General features: G+C 41.2%; 1 protein-coding gene across 1 annotated transcript in view; it reads right to left on the reverse strand.

Annotated features, from left to right (window-relative positions):
- The window catches only part of LMBRD2 (LMBR1 domain containing 2), a 55651-nt gene that overhangs the window by 12449 nt on the left and 25253 nt on the right, over window positions 1–17949 (reverse strand). Inside the window, exons 7-13 of the mRNA XM_084628466.1 lie at window positions 15296–15370; window positions 14308–14421; window positions 6707–6890; window positions 4863–5044; window positions 3706–3839; window positions 3351–3456; window positions 138–235 (exon numbers count right to left, since the gene is read on the reverse strand). Coding sequence (XP_084484592.1) covers window positions 138–235; window positions 3351–3456; window positions 3706–3839; window positions 4863–5044; window positions 6707–6890; window positions 14308–14421; window positions 15296–15370 — 893 coding nt within the window. The remainder of the gene's footprint in view (window positions 1–137; window positions 236–3350; window positions 3457–3705; window positions 3840–4862; window positions 5045–6706; window positions 6891–14307; window positions 14422–15295; window positions 15371–17949) is intronic.

The following is a 17949-nucleotide window of genomic DNA, read 5'->3' on the forward strand; positions in this document are numbered from 1 at the left end:
TTAATAGTTTGAGTTAACATGATGCTGCGGGGGAGTGGGGGGGGGTGGGGAGGAGCAGAGAAAGAATGTCTTACATTTTGAAATCAGTGCTAAGTAAATTATAAATGCAAAGGATTACAGATCTGCCAATTACTCACCTGAAGTAAGTGGCAATACAGAGAATGACAACCAGCATGGGATAATATATATAAAACCCATCTGCAATGACGGACAACACTCTCATGGAGCCCATTATCTGAAGAGAAAAATACTGATTAGTACAAAGATAAGACAGTTGCATCCATTCTTTTTGTTTCTGTCTAGAATTTACCACCTTCGCACCCATAGGACCCAGTCACAATACAATAAGTTATCCATTCTCTAAATATCTACATAACTCTATTTGTAATAACTAATTTGTAATGAATGTTGACAAATGAAAAATGAGTTAATCAATTTTGGGATGTTTTCTACATTTTCAAATATATTGATTTCAATTACAACACAGAATACAAAGTGTACTGTGCTCACTTTATATTATTTTTGAATACAAATCTTTACACTGTAAAAACAAAAAAAAATAGTATATTTCAATTCACCTAATACAACAGAGGTGTGCAAACTATGGCTGTGGGCCACATCCGGCCCACGGGACTGTCCTGCCCGGTCCCTGAGCTCCGGGCCAGGGAGGCTCGCCCCTGGGCCCTCCCCCACTGACCCCCTTCACTGCCCCACCGCCGCGTGGGCAGCGCTCTGGGCGGCAGCGTGTCTAGCTCTGGCTGGGTGGTGCGGCTGCCAGACATGCTGCTTTGAGCAGCATGGTAAGGGGGCTGGGGGGTTGGATAAGGGGCAGGGGGTCCCGGGGAGCAGTTGGGGCAGGAGTCCCTGGAAGGGGCGGTTGCATGGGGCAGAGGTTCGGGGGGGCCGGGGAGTCAGGGGATGGGGAACAGGGAGTGGTTGGATAGGGCAGAGGTTCTGGGGGGTGGGGGCATGGGACAGGGGGCTTAGATAGGGGGTGGTGTCCCGGGGGGGCGGTTAGGGGCAGGGGTCCCGGGAAGGGGCGGACAGGGAACAAGGAGCAAGAGGGGTTGGATGGATGGGGAGTTCTGAGGGGGGCAGTCAGGGGGCGGGAAGTGGGAGGGGCCAGGCTGTTTGGGGAAGCACAGCCTTCCTTACCCAGCCCTCCATAAAGTTTTGCACCCCGATGTGGCCCTCGGGCCAAAAAGTTTGCCCACCCCTGTAATACAAGTACTGTAGTGCAATCTCTTTATCATGAAAGTTGAACTTAAAAATGTAGAATTATGTACAAAAAAATAACTGCATTCATAAATAAAACAATGTAAAACTTTAGCGCCTACAAGTCCACTCAGTCCTACTTCAGCCAATCGCTCAGACAAACAAGTTTGATTACAATTTGCAGGAGATAATGCTGCCTGCTTCTTATTTATGATGTCACCTGAAATTGAGAACAGGTGTTCGCATGGCACTTTTGTAGCCAGCAGTATCTCTGTAAATGTGAACAAACTTGTTTCTCTTAGTGATTGGCTGAACAAGAAGTAGGATTGAGTGGACTTGTAGGCTCTGAAGTTTTACATTGTTTTGTTTTTGAGTGCAGTTATGTAACAAAAAAAAAATCTACATTTGTAAGTTACTATAGTGCAATCTCTATCATGAAAGTGTACTTGTATGAGGTGAATTGAAAAAATATTATTTCTTTTGTTTGTCGTTTTTTCCGTGCAAATATTTGTAATAAAAATAATATAACTGAGCACCATACACTTTTTCTTCTGTGTTGTAATAGAAATCAATACATTTGAAAACGTAGAAAAAATCCAAAAATATTGAATAAATTTCAATTGGTATTCTATTGTTTAACAATGCGATTAATTGCAATTAATTTTTTTTAAATCACAGTAATTTTTTTTTTTAGTTAATCGCATCAGTTAACTGTGATTAACAGACAGCCCTACTGTGCAACTGATTTTAATGCAGCTGAGATTTAATTGCATTTATTGTATGATTCATTATTTTAGGGCACATACAGCCATGGTTAGAAATCTTGTCTTCAATCTAAATCAATAAATAAACTACGCCCACAAGATTATAGTCTACCACCAAAATGATAATTCTACCAATGTCAAACCACTGATTGCTTAACAAAAACCAGATTTACTATCTTCATTCTCAACTTATATTTGCTACTGATATCTACAAATTTGGAGTCCATGTGCAAAAACAAATATCACTTGGAAGTTACAAGTAAGTTGCACTCATTTAGCTCAGCACAGCACACACTATTCAGAGAGTCAAACTGAGTACAAGCCTGCCAGTGATAATGATAAGAAGGGACAATGAGTATCTTGACCTTGCCCAATGAATAAGTCTGGAGAACAGTTTCTATTACTCCTGGGGGAATTCTGTGCCACTGCATGTGCACAGAATTCATGTCCCCCACAGATTTCTTTGTTTCCCTGCAGAAAAAATGACTTCTGACAGGGAAGCAAAGGGAAGCTGCAAAACTGGTCATACGCCTCTGCCCAGCTGTGTGGGTGCATCATTTTGGGCGCCTAAAACAGCTAGTGGAGAGGTAAATCACCGCAGGGTACACCCTGCCCCTGAACCATCCTGACGAACCCTCTATACCAGGATCCCCAGCACACTAAGCCCCAATCAGCTGCAACCAGACCCCCAACTCACCAAGCCCCATTCCCCCAGCACCCAGGCCACCCCGGTAAGTCACACACACCCAGACCCCACTCCCCCTCTGAACCCCAACCACCTTCACCTGGACCCCCTGCAAAATCCCATTCCCCCTGCACTTGGAAACCCCCAATGAATCCCTGTGCATCCAGATTCCCCCACGCACCCGGAACCCCCACCAAACTGCCCTCACCCAGACCCCTCTCACTCCACACCTGGATCCCCTCACCCTAAGCCCTTCCTCACTTGGATCCTGCTGGGCTGAGCCTGCATGTCCCACACCAAAATCGGGGGCCAGGGCTGGGCGTGCATGCATGCCTCTGTCCCTCTTGCTTGCTATCTTGGCGTACGTGGCACAGGGCCCCGGGGTGTATCTGGGGAGGGCCAGCTCCTGTGCTGTGTCAGGGCTGGGTGCAGTCTCACCACCAAATCCATGTGCAGGGTATCTCCACATTTATTGACAAATGAAATATGTAGAACTTTAAAATATTGGGCACAGAATTATTTTTTTTGGCACAGAATTCTCTCAGGAGTTATTAATTCTATCCTGCTTTAATACTGAGTAAGCAACAAAATGAAGAACTATGTTTATACAGTAAACATTTCATTTCATAACTGTTTTTCTGACTGTTAAGCTATATTGCATCAAGATAAATTCTCTCTATACTTACTGACGTATATGCAGTTGCCTGAGTGTTTTTGTGAGAGATGGATGAATCCATGTGAGTCAAACCCAAGAAATTCAGACACAATGGTGGAGTTAAACGGCAGAATAACCTGTATAAATTTAACAGTCAGCAGCTTTTAAGCAATTTCCCCCCTTAATAAAATAAAATCTAAAGAATAATATCACAACTAGATATGAAGTGGCTTTTAAAAGATGAAATGCTGAATAAATTACACCTATCTGATCATCAAGGGTTATATCTGAAACACTATTGATTTAAAATTAATTTATTATTTAAAAAGAGGCAGTCCCAGAAACAATCTATATATACACACCCACAAAATATATGGTGTACTTACATGCCACTGAAAAGGAGACTATATGCATCAGTCTGATGGTGTGAAGCTAAATAATAATAATTAAATACACGAATCCTGAAGACAGTTGAGTAAACACAGATACTTAAGAAGAAGATGGTAAGGAAGCAAGCCATCTAGAAACAAAATATTCATTTTTTACTATTTCTTTCAAATTTATAATTATATCAGAATAACTCCTGCAATACTAGCCTATAGCAACAAAAGACTCAGGGCAAAATTGTTTATTTCTATTGTGTCATGGAATTACAACATAACTAATGCATAAATTTAGCCTATACAGGCCTATATACAATGCTGTCAATGTACTGCATACAAGATGTACTTAAATAAATACAGCAATGAAATCATATTGTTTAAAAACAAACATGTTAGCTCCACTAAGTTGCAAAAGTATGAAGTGTATTTTCAAACAGCTAAGAAGGATTTAAAAGGGCTCCTTTCCTATTTCCACAGTGTAAAATAAAGCATGTTATAGGCTGCATTTACTGATATAGTTGCAGTTAAATCGGGTAACTGCAATTAGACAATGGTGATGAGTTGAACAAACAAAGAAATAGATTAATACTACACTACCATAAGTAGCTTGGAAGCTCTTCCTTGACTTATACAGGACCCTCTAATAATAAAATAGGCATTTTAAAGTTCATGTATTTTTGTCTGCATATGTTGGGCTCATTTCCTATGAGGTATGTCTCTCAAGTAATTCACAGCTCCTAAGACTACGGACTTGCCGTTTGGTGGCAGTTTGGTATATTCAGAGCAAATATTGCACACATGAGAACCTTGAAAAAGAAACTAGCCCAGATGATAAGAGAATGAGGAGTCCCATATACCATGCCAACAACCCATGTCTACATAACTAGATCAAGTTACTCCAGTTTTATGTTCCTGCAGATGACTGAATTGGGTCAGACTCCACCGGTTATAATAGAGTGGTGCACAGAAGAGGAGACACTGCCACCAAATTAGTCTTAGTACCTGGGTAGCTTACAGAGCTTCTGTGGTTCAGTAGTCAGAGGTTAATTTTTCATAGATAATAGATTACAAGGGCTAAGTTTAATAAACTTGGTCTCTTTCATTACTGTAGGAACTAAAATCTGTACAATAAGATTATTAAATGAACATTCCAAACTGACCTCTATGTAAATATAGTTGTACGTTCTTTCTGCCAATTGTATGAAGACAGCAAACAAGGACAGAACAGGTTCAGTGCTGAAAAACGTGCACTCTGACCACACAACAATTACAGAGAATGTGGCCAAAACAATAGCAAGAATTCTGTAAAACCATGGTCGAAGGAGACATTCCCAGTACCATTCTGGAAAAAAACCCAATAAATAGCAGATTAATACAATTTATATAAGAAATAGGGAGAGATGGAAATTTTCAAAATAGTATTGTTGAGGCACGGTGCCAACTGACATGGCTAGCTGAAAAGAATCCTATCTCAAGCATAATTGCACTAAGAGTGGAATCTGTGGAGATAGTAATCTAAGAACTCATTGATTTTGTGATGCCTGTAACTTTGTCTCAGGCGTAAATTATTATTTCTGAAACAATGCAACAAATATATAGAAAAAGGCAATTTCACGTTTAAAAATAAAGTATGCATACATGTATAAACTTTGGGCTGGTAACAGGAAGAACTACTCCATCCAAAAAATAAACAAAAACAAAGATTCTGTGGTTTACATTGCTTATAGGAATTAGACAGTATATTTGGAGCAATGACTGATTTTCAGTTTTTCAATTAAGATGGTTGAATATTAAATATTCAACTGTGAAGATACTCTCTGTGCATAAGATGTATGCTTCAATATATGTTAGCATAATTATAACTCATGTCTTTGCTAGTTTAGCTAGTGCTTCCCACAACTCACAGCCCCAGACTTGGGGAGCCTGTGTCTGGGCCAACAAAGGAAAGAAAACCTTGGGTTCCTTTAATGACTGCAGTGCACTCCACCTTTCTTCTCATCTCCTCCTCATGGGCTTGGAGAGGTGAAATGGGAGGTACTCCTTAGCTGACTGGCTGATCAGAATGCTGCCAAATAAGACTACTGGCTCCTGCCACCCAAGGGGAGGGCTTATTAACCCTTCCTCTTGCTTGAGGAACTATTCTTCATCCAGGAGCAGCAGCTCCTCCCTTTGGAATAAGAGTAAGACTGGGTTTTTGCCCCTTGTTGTGGGCATCATGCTAGTCACCTTTTTGACAGTAGGAAGACATTTTCCCCAAATTGCCAGATTGGCCTGGTATGGGGTTTTTTGCCTCTCTCTCCACAGCTCAGGGACCTAGAGAGTAGGTTAGGTTATTAAATTAATGTTGTTGCACTTTGGCAGGTTCACAATGCATCATTCTATAGTGGGTTAGTTCCCTGATAAACTGGAAATGGAAGCTGGATTACGAGAAGGCATCTCCTAAAGAAGGAGCAGAATGGGGCTGGGGTTCCAACTGTCTGGTACAGCGAGAAAACAACATCTTTTCCTCATACCCTCAACTGTTTTAGGAGAGGACGGTGGAAGAGTCACAGCAATGGTACTGGGCCAACTTAAAGGTATGGAGAGCTGAAGGCAGCCCTCTCTAAGGTGTTACAGATTATGGAAGGCAGGATGACCTGCACTGAATGAGTTATTGCTGGATAATTTTCTAGTTGTGTTGCTTGCTAATGTTGCAAATTGTTTTTGTTCCTATAGTGTCCAGGAAAAATCTTTTGGAATTTCTGTGGAGGTGGCCATTATGTTGTATCTAAGTGCTCTTAATTTGCCTTCACGTTAAGTTTATCATCAGAAATACAACTGCTTTTTGGCAACTGGGGGAGGGAGCGTGTCTATTCCATCACACAAGCACAAAGGGATGTATATTTGCCTATTGCTACTAGTATACATGAATATTACTCACACAGGAGAAAAAATGCCATGCTCTCTACAGGAAAGCATGAGTTATAGTCATTTAGGTACTCAACATTTGTATGACAACACCTACCAACAGCTGGTGTATAGAAATATCGGGTAATTCTGTTTTCAGGTTCTTGGAACTGAAAAGTATGAACAAACTGACGAGTTGTACTGGTTTCATTTTTCGCCACATCCTCCAAGTAGAATGCTTGTTCTAAAAGAATTCGCCACTGCACCTGCGTACGACGGTGTCTCTGAACTGAATAAATTACCTATAGTAAACAAACCCCAAAGTTTCAGTTACAGAATGCTTGCTCCAAGAAATAGGAGAAAATTGTTAAACTCCACACTGACTGCTCACCACCTCATATAGGTGTATTTTGAGCTGAGTTAAACTGTGTTAAGGGTTGAGTTAAAACCAATTTGGAGCTGAATGGGTGTGAACATAAGAGAGCTGTAAGAGACAGTTAAGAGGCCACACCTAAAACAAAGCCTAAAAGAGTCTGCCCTGAAACTAGGATCATGTGGGCAGAGGGTTCTAATGGGTGTTGTTTTGACCAGGTCTGTCTGTGGGTGTGGAAAAGACTAGCTGGAGAAGGGCAGATAAGAAACTGAGATCTGGGTTACACTAAAAAGTTAAGTTGATCTAAGTCAACTTGCATTGACCTAGTTGTGCATGTCTCTACTCTTATACAAGGAGTCCACGGACTTACGATGCCCGACTTACATCGGACGCCACTTACGCTGCTTTTCAATTGACTGCCCGTTTCGCCCTTACGATGCTCGATTTGCATAAAGTTCACTTGAAATCACTCCCTGGTTGTGTTATACTGGTATGGAGCTGGAAGGGGTCACTTCTGATTGGCTTTGAGGCAGCAGGGTAGCTTGTTGCCGGGTAGTTGTTGCTGCTTATTTTTGATTGGCTGAGCCCGGGGCCGGGAGCCAATCAGAAAGCTTGAACACTGATTGGCGGAGGCTTAGCAAGTGTGCCGTTCTCCCTGGCTTTCAGGGCCTGTGTTGCCGGCATTCTGAGCAGCATATGCGAGTTTATATGTTTATTTGAATTCTGTTTACAAAATACAGTGTACAGTAAATACACTGATATTGCAACATTAGTCATCTATAATTCAGTTAATACAAAAAACTGGGTTATTGTGGTGAAAATAGTGTGTCAAGCCTTGGTTCAGGAATCAATCCCCTCTTCATACCATTGATTCCTATGGGAAAGCGGTTTTGACTTAATTCGTTCCTCAGAATTGCGTTGTGTGTCCTAAGTCCAAGGACTCCCTGTATTTGTCTTCTGCAACCATATGCACCCCATTACAGCAACTCAATAGCATCACCACCTCCCCGAGCAATGCAGAGGCCTGGTTGACCTACTTAGGTCAATGCACTGTGAGTGTAGATACTGCATCAACTGTGTTGACCCTAATAGTCCTCCAGCAGTTGTCCCACGATGCCCCTACTGCTGCAACAGTGGCCAATCCTGTCACAATTTTGAACTCCACTGCCCAAGGTTAGAGAAACCAGAAGCCACATTCCGCCCCCCCCCCCCCCTTTAAAACCCCTACAGTCTTTCTGAAATGATTTTTCCTGACTGACTAGCTTGATGAGCACACCCACTAGCTCACTTTTGCAAGCATCTGACCCTGCTGGCTCCAAGCATGCATATAGACTACCAGATGAACTCCTGCCTGAAGCAGGAAAGAAGTCACAGAGCATCTCAGCATGTGAGAAGAGACTGTGCAAACCCAGCTAAGAAACAGCCAAAGAAATATAGACATCTATGTGCAGATTGCACAGGGGATGCTGAAATGGGGGCAGAGCGTGGATGGAAGTGGTGTCATGGGAAAGTGAAGAAACTCCAGTAGGCAAACCAGAAGGCAAGGGATGCAAACAACAAATCTGGTACTTCCACAGACCTGCTTCTTCTATGATGAAGAACATGCCATACTTGGAGGAGAGCCCACTAGCCTCCTGCCTATGACTGGATACTTTGTGGGACCCTGAGACAGAGACCCCCAAGGCACATGTTGAGGTGGAGGGATGGTGGCAGCGATGAAGAGGGGGACTGAAACCATGTGGTGAGTCAGGAGTTATCGAACTCCACTGAACTCAAGCCAGCCCCACCTGGTGAGTGCAGCTGAGCCCTGGTAACCATGAACATACACTATGCCTTGTAAGAATTTTTTACCTTTTTGTTTCCCAAAAATCTCATCTCCCTTCCTCCCTTGGCTGCCCACCTGCCCTTCTTCCCCATTTAAAAATGGTGCCCATCCCATCTGCAAGTATAAAGAACAAACACTGACTTTTGATGGCTTACTTGTAATATGTTAGAAAAAAAAATTATTCTCTAACATTTTACTAATAAGTAGCATAATAGTCTAAATACACAATCCACATCCAATCACTGTCCTGCGCTCAGAGAGGTAAAAGAACAAGGCAGAGGTGGTGTCTGCACTTCCATTCTTTGGTTTGTTGGGCTGGACAGGGGACCACATGTGTTAGGATATACATATTCAGGCCTGTCTGTAAAGGCCTATACTCTAAGAATTTAGGTGTATTCTTATCACTTGGCTAGTGATAGAGGTATAAAAGAAAGAATCAAAATCACTGTCTGCTGGTGTAAGGGCCTTCTCTTACTGTGACAGTCTGAGGCCCTGTTCTTAGGCTAAAGCCTTTGGCTAAGCAGCAGAGGCAGCCATAAGCTGGGAAGCGAACAGTCACATCCTCACATTCCAAACTAGTCACACTGAAATAAGGTGCTATTCGGCTGTTAGGAATACAATCCTGTCCTGATAGTTCCTATCACCTCCAGAGAAAGGGAAGTGCCTAGAAAATGTAAAAGGAAACTTAGTTTGATAGCATCCTGTCTGGCAAGAACTCACTTATCAATAGCTGGGATGTGAAATCCTCACTTCTGTGTTGTCTTGTCATTGTAGTTCCCACTTTGCTATTGTTTGTCTGTATAATCTCTGTCTGGTTCTGTGATTGTTATAATTAATTTTGCTGGGTGTAAACTAATTAAGGTGGTGGGATATAATTGGTTACATAATCATGTTACAATATGTTAGGATTGGTTAGTTAAATTTCAGGAAAATGATTGGTTAAGGTATAGCTAAGCAGAACTCAAGTTTTACTACATAATCTGTAGTCAATGAGGAAGTGAGTGGGTGTGGGTGTGGGTGGGCATGGGCATGTGGGTAAGGGAGATGGGAACAGGGAATGGGGGTAAGGAAGTTAGAATCATGTTTGGCTAAGGGTAGGAATGGGAACAGGGACACAGGTGTAAGGCTCTGTGGTGTCAGAGCTGGGAAGGAGGATACTAAGGAAGGAAACTGGAATCATGCTTGCTGGAAGTTCACCCCAATAAACATCGAATTGTTTGCACCTTTGGACTTCGGGTATTGTTGCTCTCTGTTCATGCGAGAAGGACCAGGGAAGTAAGTGGGTGAAGGAATAAGCCCTCTAACAACATGGAATACTTTGGTTATCTGAACAAGAATGTCCCTTTTATCCTTGAGTGATCTTGATGAAACTTTCATGGAGATACTCTGGAATAGTCTCCCAAACATTTCAAGGCATTGTAGTTTGTTTCTTCCCCTGCAATAGGACACTTTCCCACACCACTCTGCAATGAGTTGCACTGCCACCATTACAGTAAATAGGCTAGCAGCATATGGGCCTGGGCTGGCTTCAGAACACCAGTTGAAGATTGTCTCTCTGTGTATTGGTCACCCCCAGGAGGGAGATATCAGCCAAAATCACCACTGCCTGCAAAGATATTGGCAATATTCACCACACTTTCCCTCTATAGCATCTAAAACATTCTATGCAACAGTACACCCTCTTCCTTCAGGGCCTGCTCACCATGGTTTGACCTACAGAGCGGTGCGGTAATAAGGCACTCCAAAACTACAGTGACAATTGGCATTTCTTTTTAAAGGTATTTAGAGGAATAATGTAAGGGAGTGTTGAGACTTATCTTTCCCTTTCTGTTGCGACTGTAAATCTTAAAAGGTACCTGCTCTAATCAAAAGCCCTCTGGTGTGGTGGCTTGAGAGATGCTCCCTCCACCCCCGCTGAACATCTGACCTTATCAAGAGGAGAAAGAAGTGGACTAGGAGGATATGTTCTGTGAGATCCTCCAGTCCTCTACGGCTACTGGCAATGAAAAAAGGGGTTGGAAGGAGCCATATGGCCATGGAGAAGGACCAAGAATGAAGAGATCAGTTGCTTCAAGAGAGGCAAAAGGTCTGAAAGGTGCATTGAAAAGTGTACCAGGATATCAAGGGTTTGCTAAGCAACTCAGATGTTGCAGAGCATTATCAATCTACATGTCCAAAGACCCCAGACTCAGCAGCCTTTCTAATCCCTGGTCACTACTCTACACACACACACACACACACACCCCTACCTCTCTCCCCCACCCTCCACACACTTCATAACAGATTGCAGCATGGTATGAACCCTTACCGCTACCACTCCATGCCAGAGGAAAAACGAGGAGAATCGTAACCATACATATAACAATGTGTGAAAACCACAAGATCAGCCACAATGCACTACATATTTCGTAACATGACAAACATACATTTTTAATATGTAAATGTAAACGTTTATTGTTTATCTGGATTTTTACAGTACTGGTTACCCTGTTACAGCGCTGATAAAATGTCTTTACCTTGTGTTTTTGCACTTTAATTTTGTTTCCAGTTTCTTTGCACATAATAAGGTTCTATTTTTGGAAACTCAATATATTTGTTAACTTCCAAGCACAACTGCTGCATTACAGAATTCATAATGGGAGTCAGTAACTCACCATACACTCAAAGGCACACTAGTTCATAAAAGCATCACATAATACTGGCGTGGCTGACTGCTAAAATAGACTCTTAAAGCCTCCCTGAGCTGACTACATGGTTGGCATTTCTAATAGCCATTGTGTCTGGCTATTCAAATTCAGCAGACAAACAGTCCACCTCACCCCTCCACCCTTCCGGCAGCCTTTTTTCCTTTGCCTCTCAGATATCAGGCAGTACACAACAACATGCAGCTATGATGATGGGTATTTTTGCCTTACTGATACCCAAGCTAGTGAGTAAACAAGAGCAGCAACACTTCAATCTACCAAAAGCACATTCAACAGTCATCCTGCTGAGTTAGTAGTTGAATCTTTCTTTGGTGATGTCTAGGTAGCCAGTGTATGACTTCATAAGTTGGGGCACAAGGAGTATGCTGAGTCCCCCAAAATCACTACAAGCATTTCAGTACCGCCAATGGTAATGTGCTGGTCAAGAAAGAATGCCCCTTCTTATAGCTTTTGGAAAAGTCCTGTGTTCTTAAAGATGCGAGTTTCATGCAACTTCCCTGACCAGCCCATGCTGATATCAGTGAAGTGTCGGCCGTGATCCACTAGCACTTTCGTAACAAACAACAGAAAGAGATGCTTTTCTATGTATCCACTAGCAAGGTGAGGTGATGCCAGAACAGGGATATGTGTCCTATTGCTGCAAATCCACTCTGATTTGCTGCATATTGTCAATAGTTACAGTCCTATGCAGCAGGAAATGCTTAGTGGCCTTGCAAACTTGGATGACAACAGCCCACACTATGGATTTTCCAACTCCAAACTGATTGGTCACTGACGGACAGCAATCTGGCATTGCAAACCCACAGAACTTGATGGCCACTTGCTTCTCCACTGTCAATGCAGATCTCATTCTGGTGTCCTGCACTCAAAGTCATAGAATCATAGAATATCAGGGTTGGAAGGGACCCCTGAAGTCATCTAGTCCAACCCCCTGCTCGAAGCAGGACCAATTCCCAGTTAAATCATCCCAGCCAGGGCTTTGTCAAGCCTGACCTTAAAAACCTCTAAGGACGGAGATTCTACCACCTCCCTAGGTAACGCATTCCAGTGTTTCACCACCCAAACTGAAGCAAACTCAGTCTGAAGCAAACTCAGCACACAGATCCAGGAACGTGGCCTTTCACATCTGGAAGTTCTGCAGCCACTGCTCATCATCCCAAACCTGCATTACAATGTGATCCCACCAATCACTGCTCGTTTCTCAGGCCCAGAAGTGGCAAACCACAGCGTGGAACTAGTCCATGAATGCCAGCAGTAACCTGACATTTTTATTCACTGTGCCCAACATCCAGTTATTGTGATATTCCTCATCTCTTTTTCCTCATCACATCCTCACTTGTAGTAATACTCATTCAAGTTCCACAAAGGAGAATAGTGCATCCTGTATTAGCAATGGTCATTAAAATTTTGCTGTGCTCTACAGGGTCCATGCTTCTGTCAGGCAGATGGCAGAGACTGAAAAGCAGCACGTAGGACTGTGGGAATTTTAAAAAACAGTACAAAAGTTATGAGATAGAACAAGCATTATGGGATGGGAACTTGACCTTTAGTTCTCAGAAATCCCTGGGTAAATTGCTGCTATCCCACAAAGCACTGCAAAAATGTTTAACAAAGCATTGAACTGGATGGCGGTGCAGGGAATGCTGGGATATCCACATTTTCCATTGATTCAACCATCTGGTGTGAGAATGCACAGCAACGACACCAACAGCCAAGTGTACATGCACCCAAGTGATATACAAAAGCTGGCAACAGTATGCCAATGTAACTTGTGTCAAATGAACTCTGTAACATAGATTTGGCCTAAGCGGGACTTAGAGTACATCTATAATGCAAATGGGAGGTGTGACTGTAGCAGATGTATGCATACCCAAGCTAGCTTTCATCTAGTTAAATCAAAGCGACCTTGAGTAACAACAGCAGTGTAGTTGTGGCACCACGGGATAGCTACTCATGTATGGGTCCTGGGTGGAGCTCTGCTTGTGGAATGCCTACATATGTTACAATCACACCTCCCAGTTGCAATGTAGACATATCCTCAGAAGGAGAGCAAGAAAGCCAAGCACCGGTCCGTAAGCCCTAGGAAAAGACGTGACCCTGGGAAAAGCCTAGAAAGAGGTTCTGAGTCAGGAGTCCTGACTGAAAGAGGTTTAGGCCTGTTAACTAAGAAATTACTACTTTTGCTTTTAGTTTCTCCTGCATTTGGAGAAGCAGAACTTTGTACATTCCCTGTAAACAGACAAGATTGCACTGAATAAGATTCAGTCATCAATTTCTACTCCCAACTAGAACAACTTACAAGGCCCTGAACTTTGACTAGCTGCTAAAGTTAAAAAGGAGTAACAGGTACAAAGATGACTTCTGCCTATTTTTTGATCGTGTGTATTTAATTCTATTTATAAAAAGAGACGTGAAAGGAGTATTTCAAAACTGAGCATTTCTTTCCCCCACCATTTTCTTTCTTTATCTCCCCAATGAGTTTCTTGTGCTTTCACTACGATTTCTGTTTGAGATTCTTCATTAGAGCGCATATAGTGCTATGCCTCATCACATCTATTTAAAACATGCTACAACAATCATAAGATAAGCAATTTTTATTCCTATAGATATTCCTTTTGAATTTCATACATTAATACATGTTTTGTTCCACTTTCAGAAATAGAACAAACAGGTACAGTTTTATGAGCAGAATTAAAAAAAAAATCATGAAAATTAAGGATCTCAGTTTATTTGTCAACTATTTAAGAACAAACAATGGTCTTAAATGAATAAGTTAGCAAGAGAAGTGATGTTGCAACAGAAACTTATCGAGTTACCTGTTTGTGAAGTTTGACCAGACTTTTCTCACTTGGATAGTTGTTTTGCCTGTCATCAAAATCTTCATAGTCATCCATATTCCTACCCATTCTTTCCTGGTATTCAGTAGGACACTGGTAGGAAAAGGAAAATAATTGAAATACTTCATTTATGAAAGCAGAGCATACATTACCAGTAGGATATGGTCTTTTATTGAAGTCTTAAAATATTTTTTTTGGAGAGTAGATGCAACTGAAATGCATTTCACTTAAAATATTCAATTTCTTTCCCCTCCGATACTGCAAAGGATTCACTTATAAAAGTGGAGTCTGCATTTCCCTGTATGTAAATGATCACGTTCGAAGAATATAAAAAAAAAAAGACATATCTTGTTAAAGAAAAATGTATTTTATTCAAGTTTGTATGAATAAATTCAGAATAGGATACAGTACATAGAAGCAGAAAGAATACTTATTTTTCAGTTATCCTTTACAATGTAATTTTATTGCTAGATATGGAAAAAACTATACACCAACCACCAAAGAATAGCTCAAACTAAATTTATAGAAGACAAGCAATTATATACATCATACTAAACAGATGTGATTGCATTGAGAGGTTGACTCTCATAAGAAGAAATTATAAATTATAACTCAAGTGTTAGGTCAGCAGATCATCAAGATGAAAATCTTTTTTAAAAGTTACATTATGTTCAAAAATGCTCTGTGCTTGCTTTCCATATTCTAGAAGAAGTCCTAATACTATAAACAGAATCCCAAGTTAATAATTTCACATTTCATAACAACATAATTAGGACAGCTGGTATTCAACTGAGCTTTTAAGAATAACAGCTTTCAAAAGGTTTTCATTTATTGAAACAAAATAAACTACGAGAAAAGAAATTCTCACATTGGACAAGAGTCTTAAAAGGGCTAAAGTCAGATTTTAATATGTTCAGGAACTTACAAAAGAGCAAGAATCTCTAAAACTGTAGAATTCATTAATTACCTTTTTCAATATTGTATCAACGCATTTTCTCAAAGGGTGATTATACTTGATACCCTCATTCACTTTACGGACTTCCTGTTTAAAACAAAAAAACAACCCAGAAACATTACATGTCATTTCAGTGTATGAAGTGGCTAAAAGCTCTTAAGTGGAAATCTTATGTGACCCAATAGAGGTCCTCGCCAACCCAAATGATTCTTCAAAAATTTTGAAATTTCTTACCAATGAATGTTGCTGAGCTTTATTACGCAAATCAACAATATAAAATAATTTCACAATATTCCCTATAGTATAGGAAAGTAAATCAGAAAAACTCTCGGCATCAAATAGACCTACAAATGCTATCATGTCTGTGCATGCACACAAAACAGAAACTGATGGTCTGTTTTTAATCAGGCACATTGACGGGAAAATGCTTTTTGTTTTAATTTGGGGATGGGAAATAAGTTTTATTCTTGCCTGATTTTGTCACATATTGTTTAATACTGGTATGTGACTCAATGTGAGTGGGTTATAAGACATGTAAAATGATCCAGGGTGCAATGCTAGTGGCTTTAGATATTTGTTGTGGTGACTCACGAGGGAAGTAAACTTGGAAGTGGCAGAAAGTGACTCATCCCAGGTTCCTTCAGAGAATCCCCTTGTTGCCATTAAGGATTTTTTGAATATCCTGTAATCCCTCTGCCTAGGTATTGCCCTCTCACCTCTGGTTGCCACATTTCAAAGAATGTTTGACAAGCATCAATAATAGCCGAGTAGACGGAAGATGCTGCCTAACACACAGGCAAGTTTTGTCACAGCTGTTTCCAGCCAAGAACTCAGTGATGCACCAGGCTTGGACAGGTCAAAGAGATGGGGGAGAATCATATATCTTCCTCCATCCAATTGGTAATGCATGAGATAACTATTTTATATGAGTTTACTCAAGGATCTGGGTGTTTTCTGTGCTCCTACAGGAAGACTGAAATCTACAGTTCTTCTGGTGTACTAGTGACAAATTTATCTGGAGATCTACAGTTGAATTCGCTGAGCTGGTGTCAGCATTGTTTGAAGTCTCAGGTATTATTGCCCTTGAGAATTTCACCAATGTCAAGGAATGTATTATATCATGTGATGCACAGATATCCAAAGCATAGTGCATTCACTTTCAGAATAAGTTCATAACATTTCAAACCTTAAAATCACAACAAGCTTTCAGATACTAGACATTTTAGCACTGGTTTTACTTTCTAGAACTAATGATGCCCTCCCTGAGTATTGTAGTTCTTGTGGGTTGCAGATATTGGACCTCAATCTGTGAGCAATCCCTCCAGCCAGGAGTGCTTTTCAGGCAATAAACTATGACTGAATATCGGAAGTTCTAAAGGCTCAGAAAGCATAATTTTCAGTTCATAGATCTGCAAAATTGTCAGTATCTCTTTCACCAAAACATCCCCAGAATAAGGAGATGAAGTTTCCGCTGCCATTTTATCACACCTGTGTTAGGATATAGATATTCAGGGCTGTCTGCAAAGGCCTATAATTTAAGAATTTAAGTGTGTTCTTATCACTTAGATAGTTATAGAGGTATAAAAGAAAGAATCAAAATCACTGTCTGCCAGTGTAAGGGCCTTCTCTTACTGTGACAGTCTGAGGCCCTGTTCTTAGGCTAAGGCCTTTGGCTAAGCAGCAGAGGCAGCCATAAGCTGGGAAGCGACCGGTCACATCCTTACATTCCAAACTAGTCACACTGAAATAAGGTGCTATTGGGCTGTTAGGAATACATTCCTGTCCTGATAATGCCTATCACCTCCAGAGTAATGGAAGAGCCTAGAAGATTTAAAGAAAACTTAGTTTGATAGCATCCTGTCTGGCAAGAACTCATTTATCAATAGCTGGGATGTGAAATCCTCATTTTTTGTTGTTCTATCACTGTAGTCCCCATTTCCCTATTGTTTGTCTGTATAATCTATGTCTGGTTCTGTGATTGTTTCCGTCTGCTGTATAATTAATTTTGTTGGGTGTAAACTAATTAAGGTGGTGGGATAGAATTGGTTAGATAATCGTGTTACAATATGTTAGGATTGGTTAGTTAAATTTCAGTGAAATGATTGGTTAAGGTATGGCTAAGCAGAACAAAGTTTTACTATATAGTCTGCAGTCAATCAGGAAGTAAGGGGGGAATGGGAACAAGGAATGGGGGTGGGAAATTGGAATCATGTTTTGCTAATGGGTGGGGAATGGGAACAGGGACACAGGCAAGGCTCTGTGGTGTCAGAGCTGGGAACGGGGACGCTGAGGAAGGAAACTGGAATCACACTTGCTGGAAGTTCACAATAAACATCCCATTGTTTGCACCTTCGGACTTCGGGTATTGTTGCTCTCTGTTCGTGCGAGAAGGACCAGGGAAGTAAGTGGGTGAAGGAATATGCCCCCTAACACACTGTATATATGTAGGAAGAGTTACCATACCATACAAATCCCCACAAGTGTCAAATGCATAATTTTATGGTCATGGGCACTAGAACAGGACAGTAAATACTAGTTGCTGAATTTCTTTGATTCACACTTTGTTCTTAATAGAAGATTTGATTCTATTGCTCACTGGCAAATCATAGGAATGAAGAATAATGGTAGTGCATTTCTCAAGAGAATCTCTTTGGAAAACAAATATA

This window comes from Lepidochelys olivacea (genome assembly GCF_965140295.1).
Source record: "Lepidochelys olivacea isolate rLepOli2 genome assembly, chromosome: 5".
NCBI classification, from domain to species: Eukaryota; Metazoa; Chordata; order Testudines; family Cheloniidae; genus Lepidochelys; species Lepidochelys olivacea.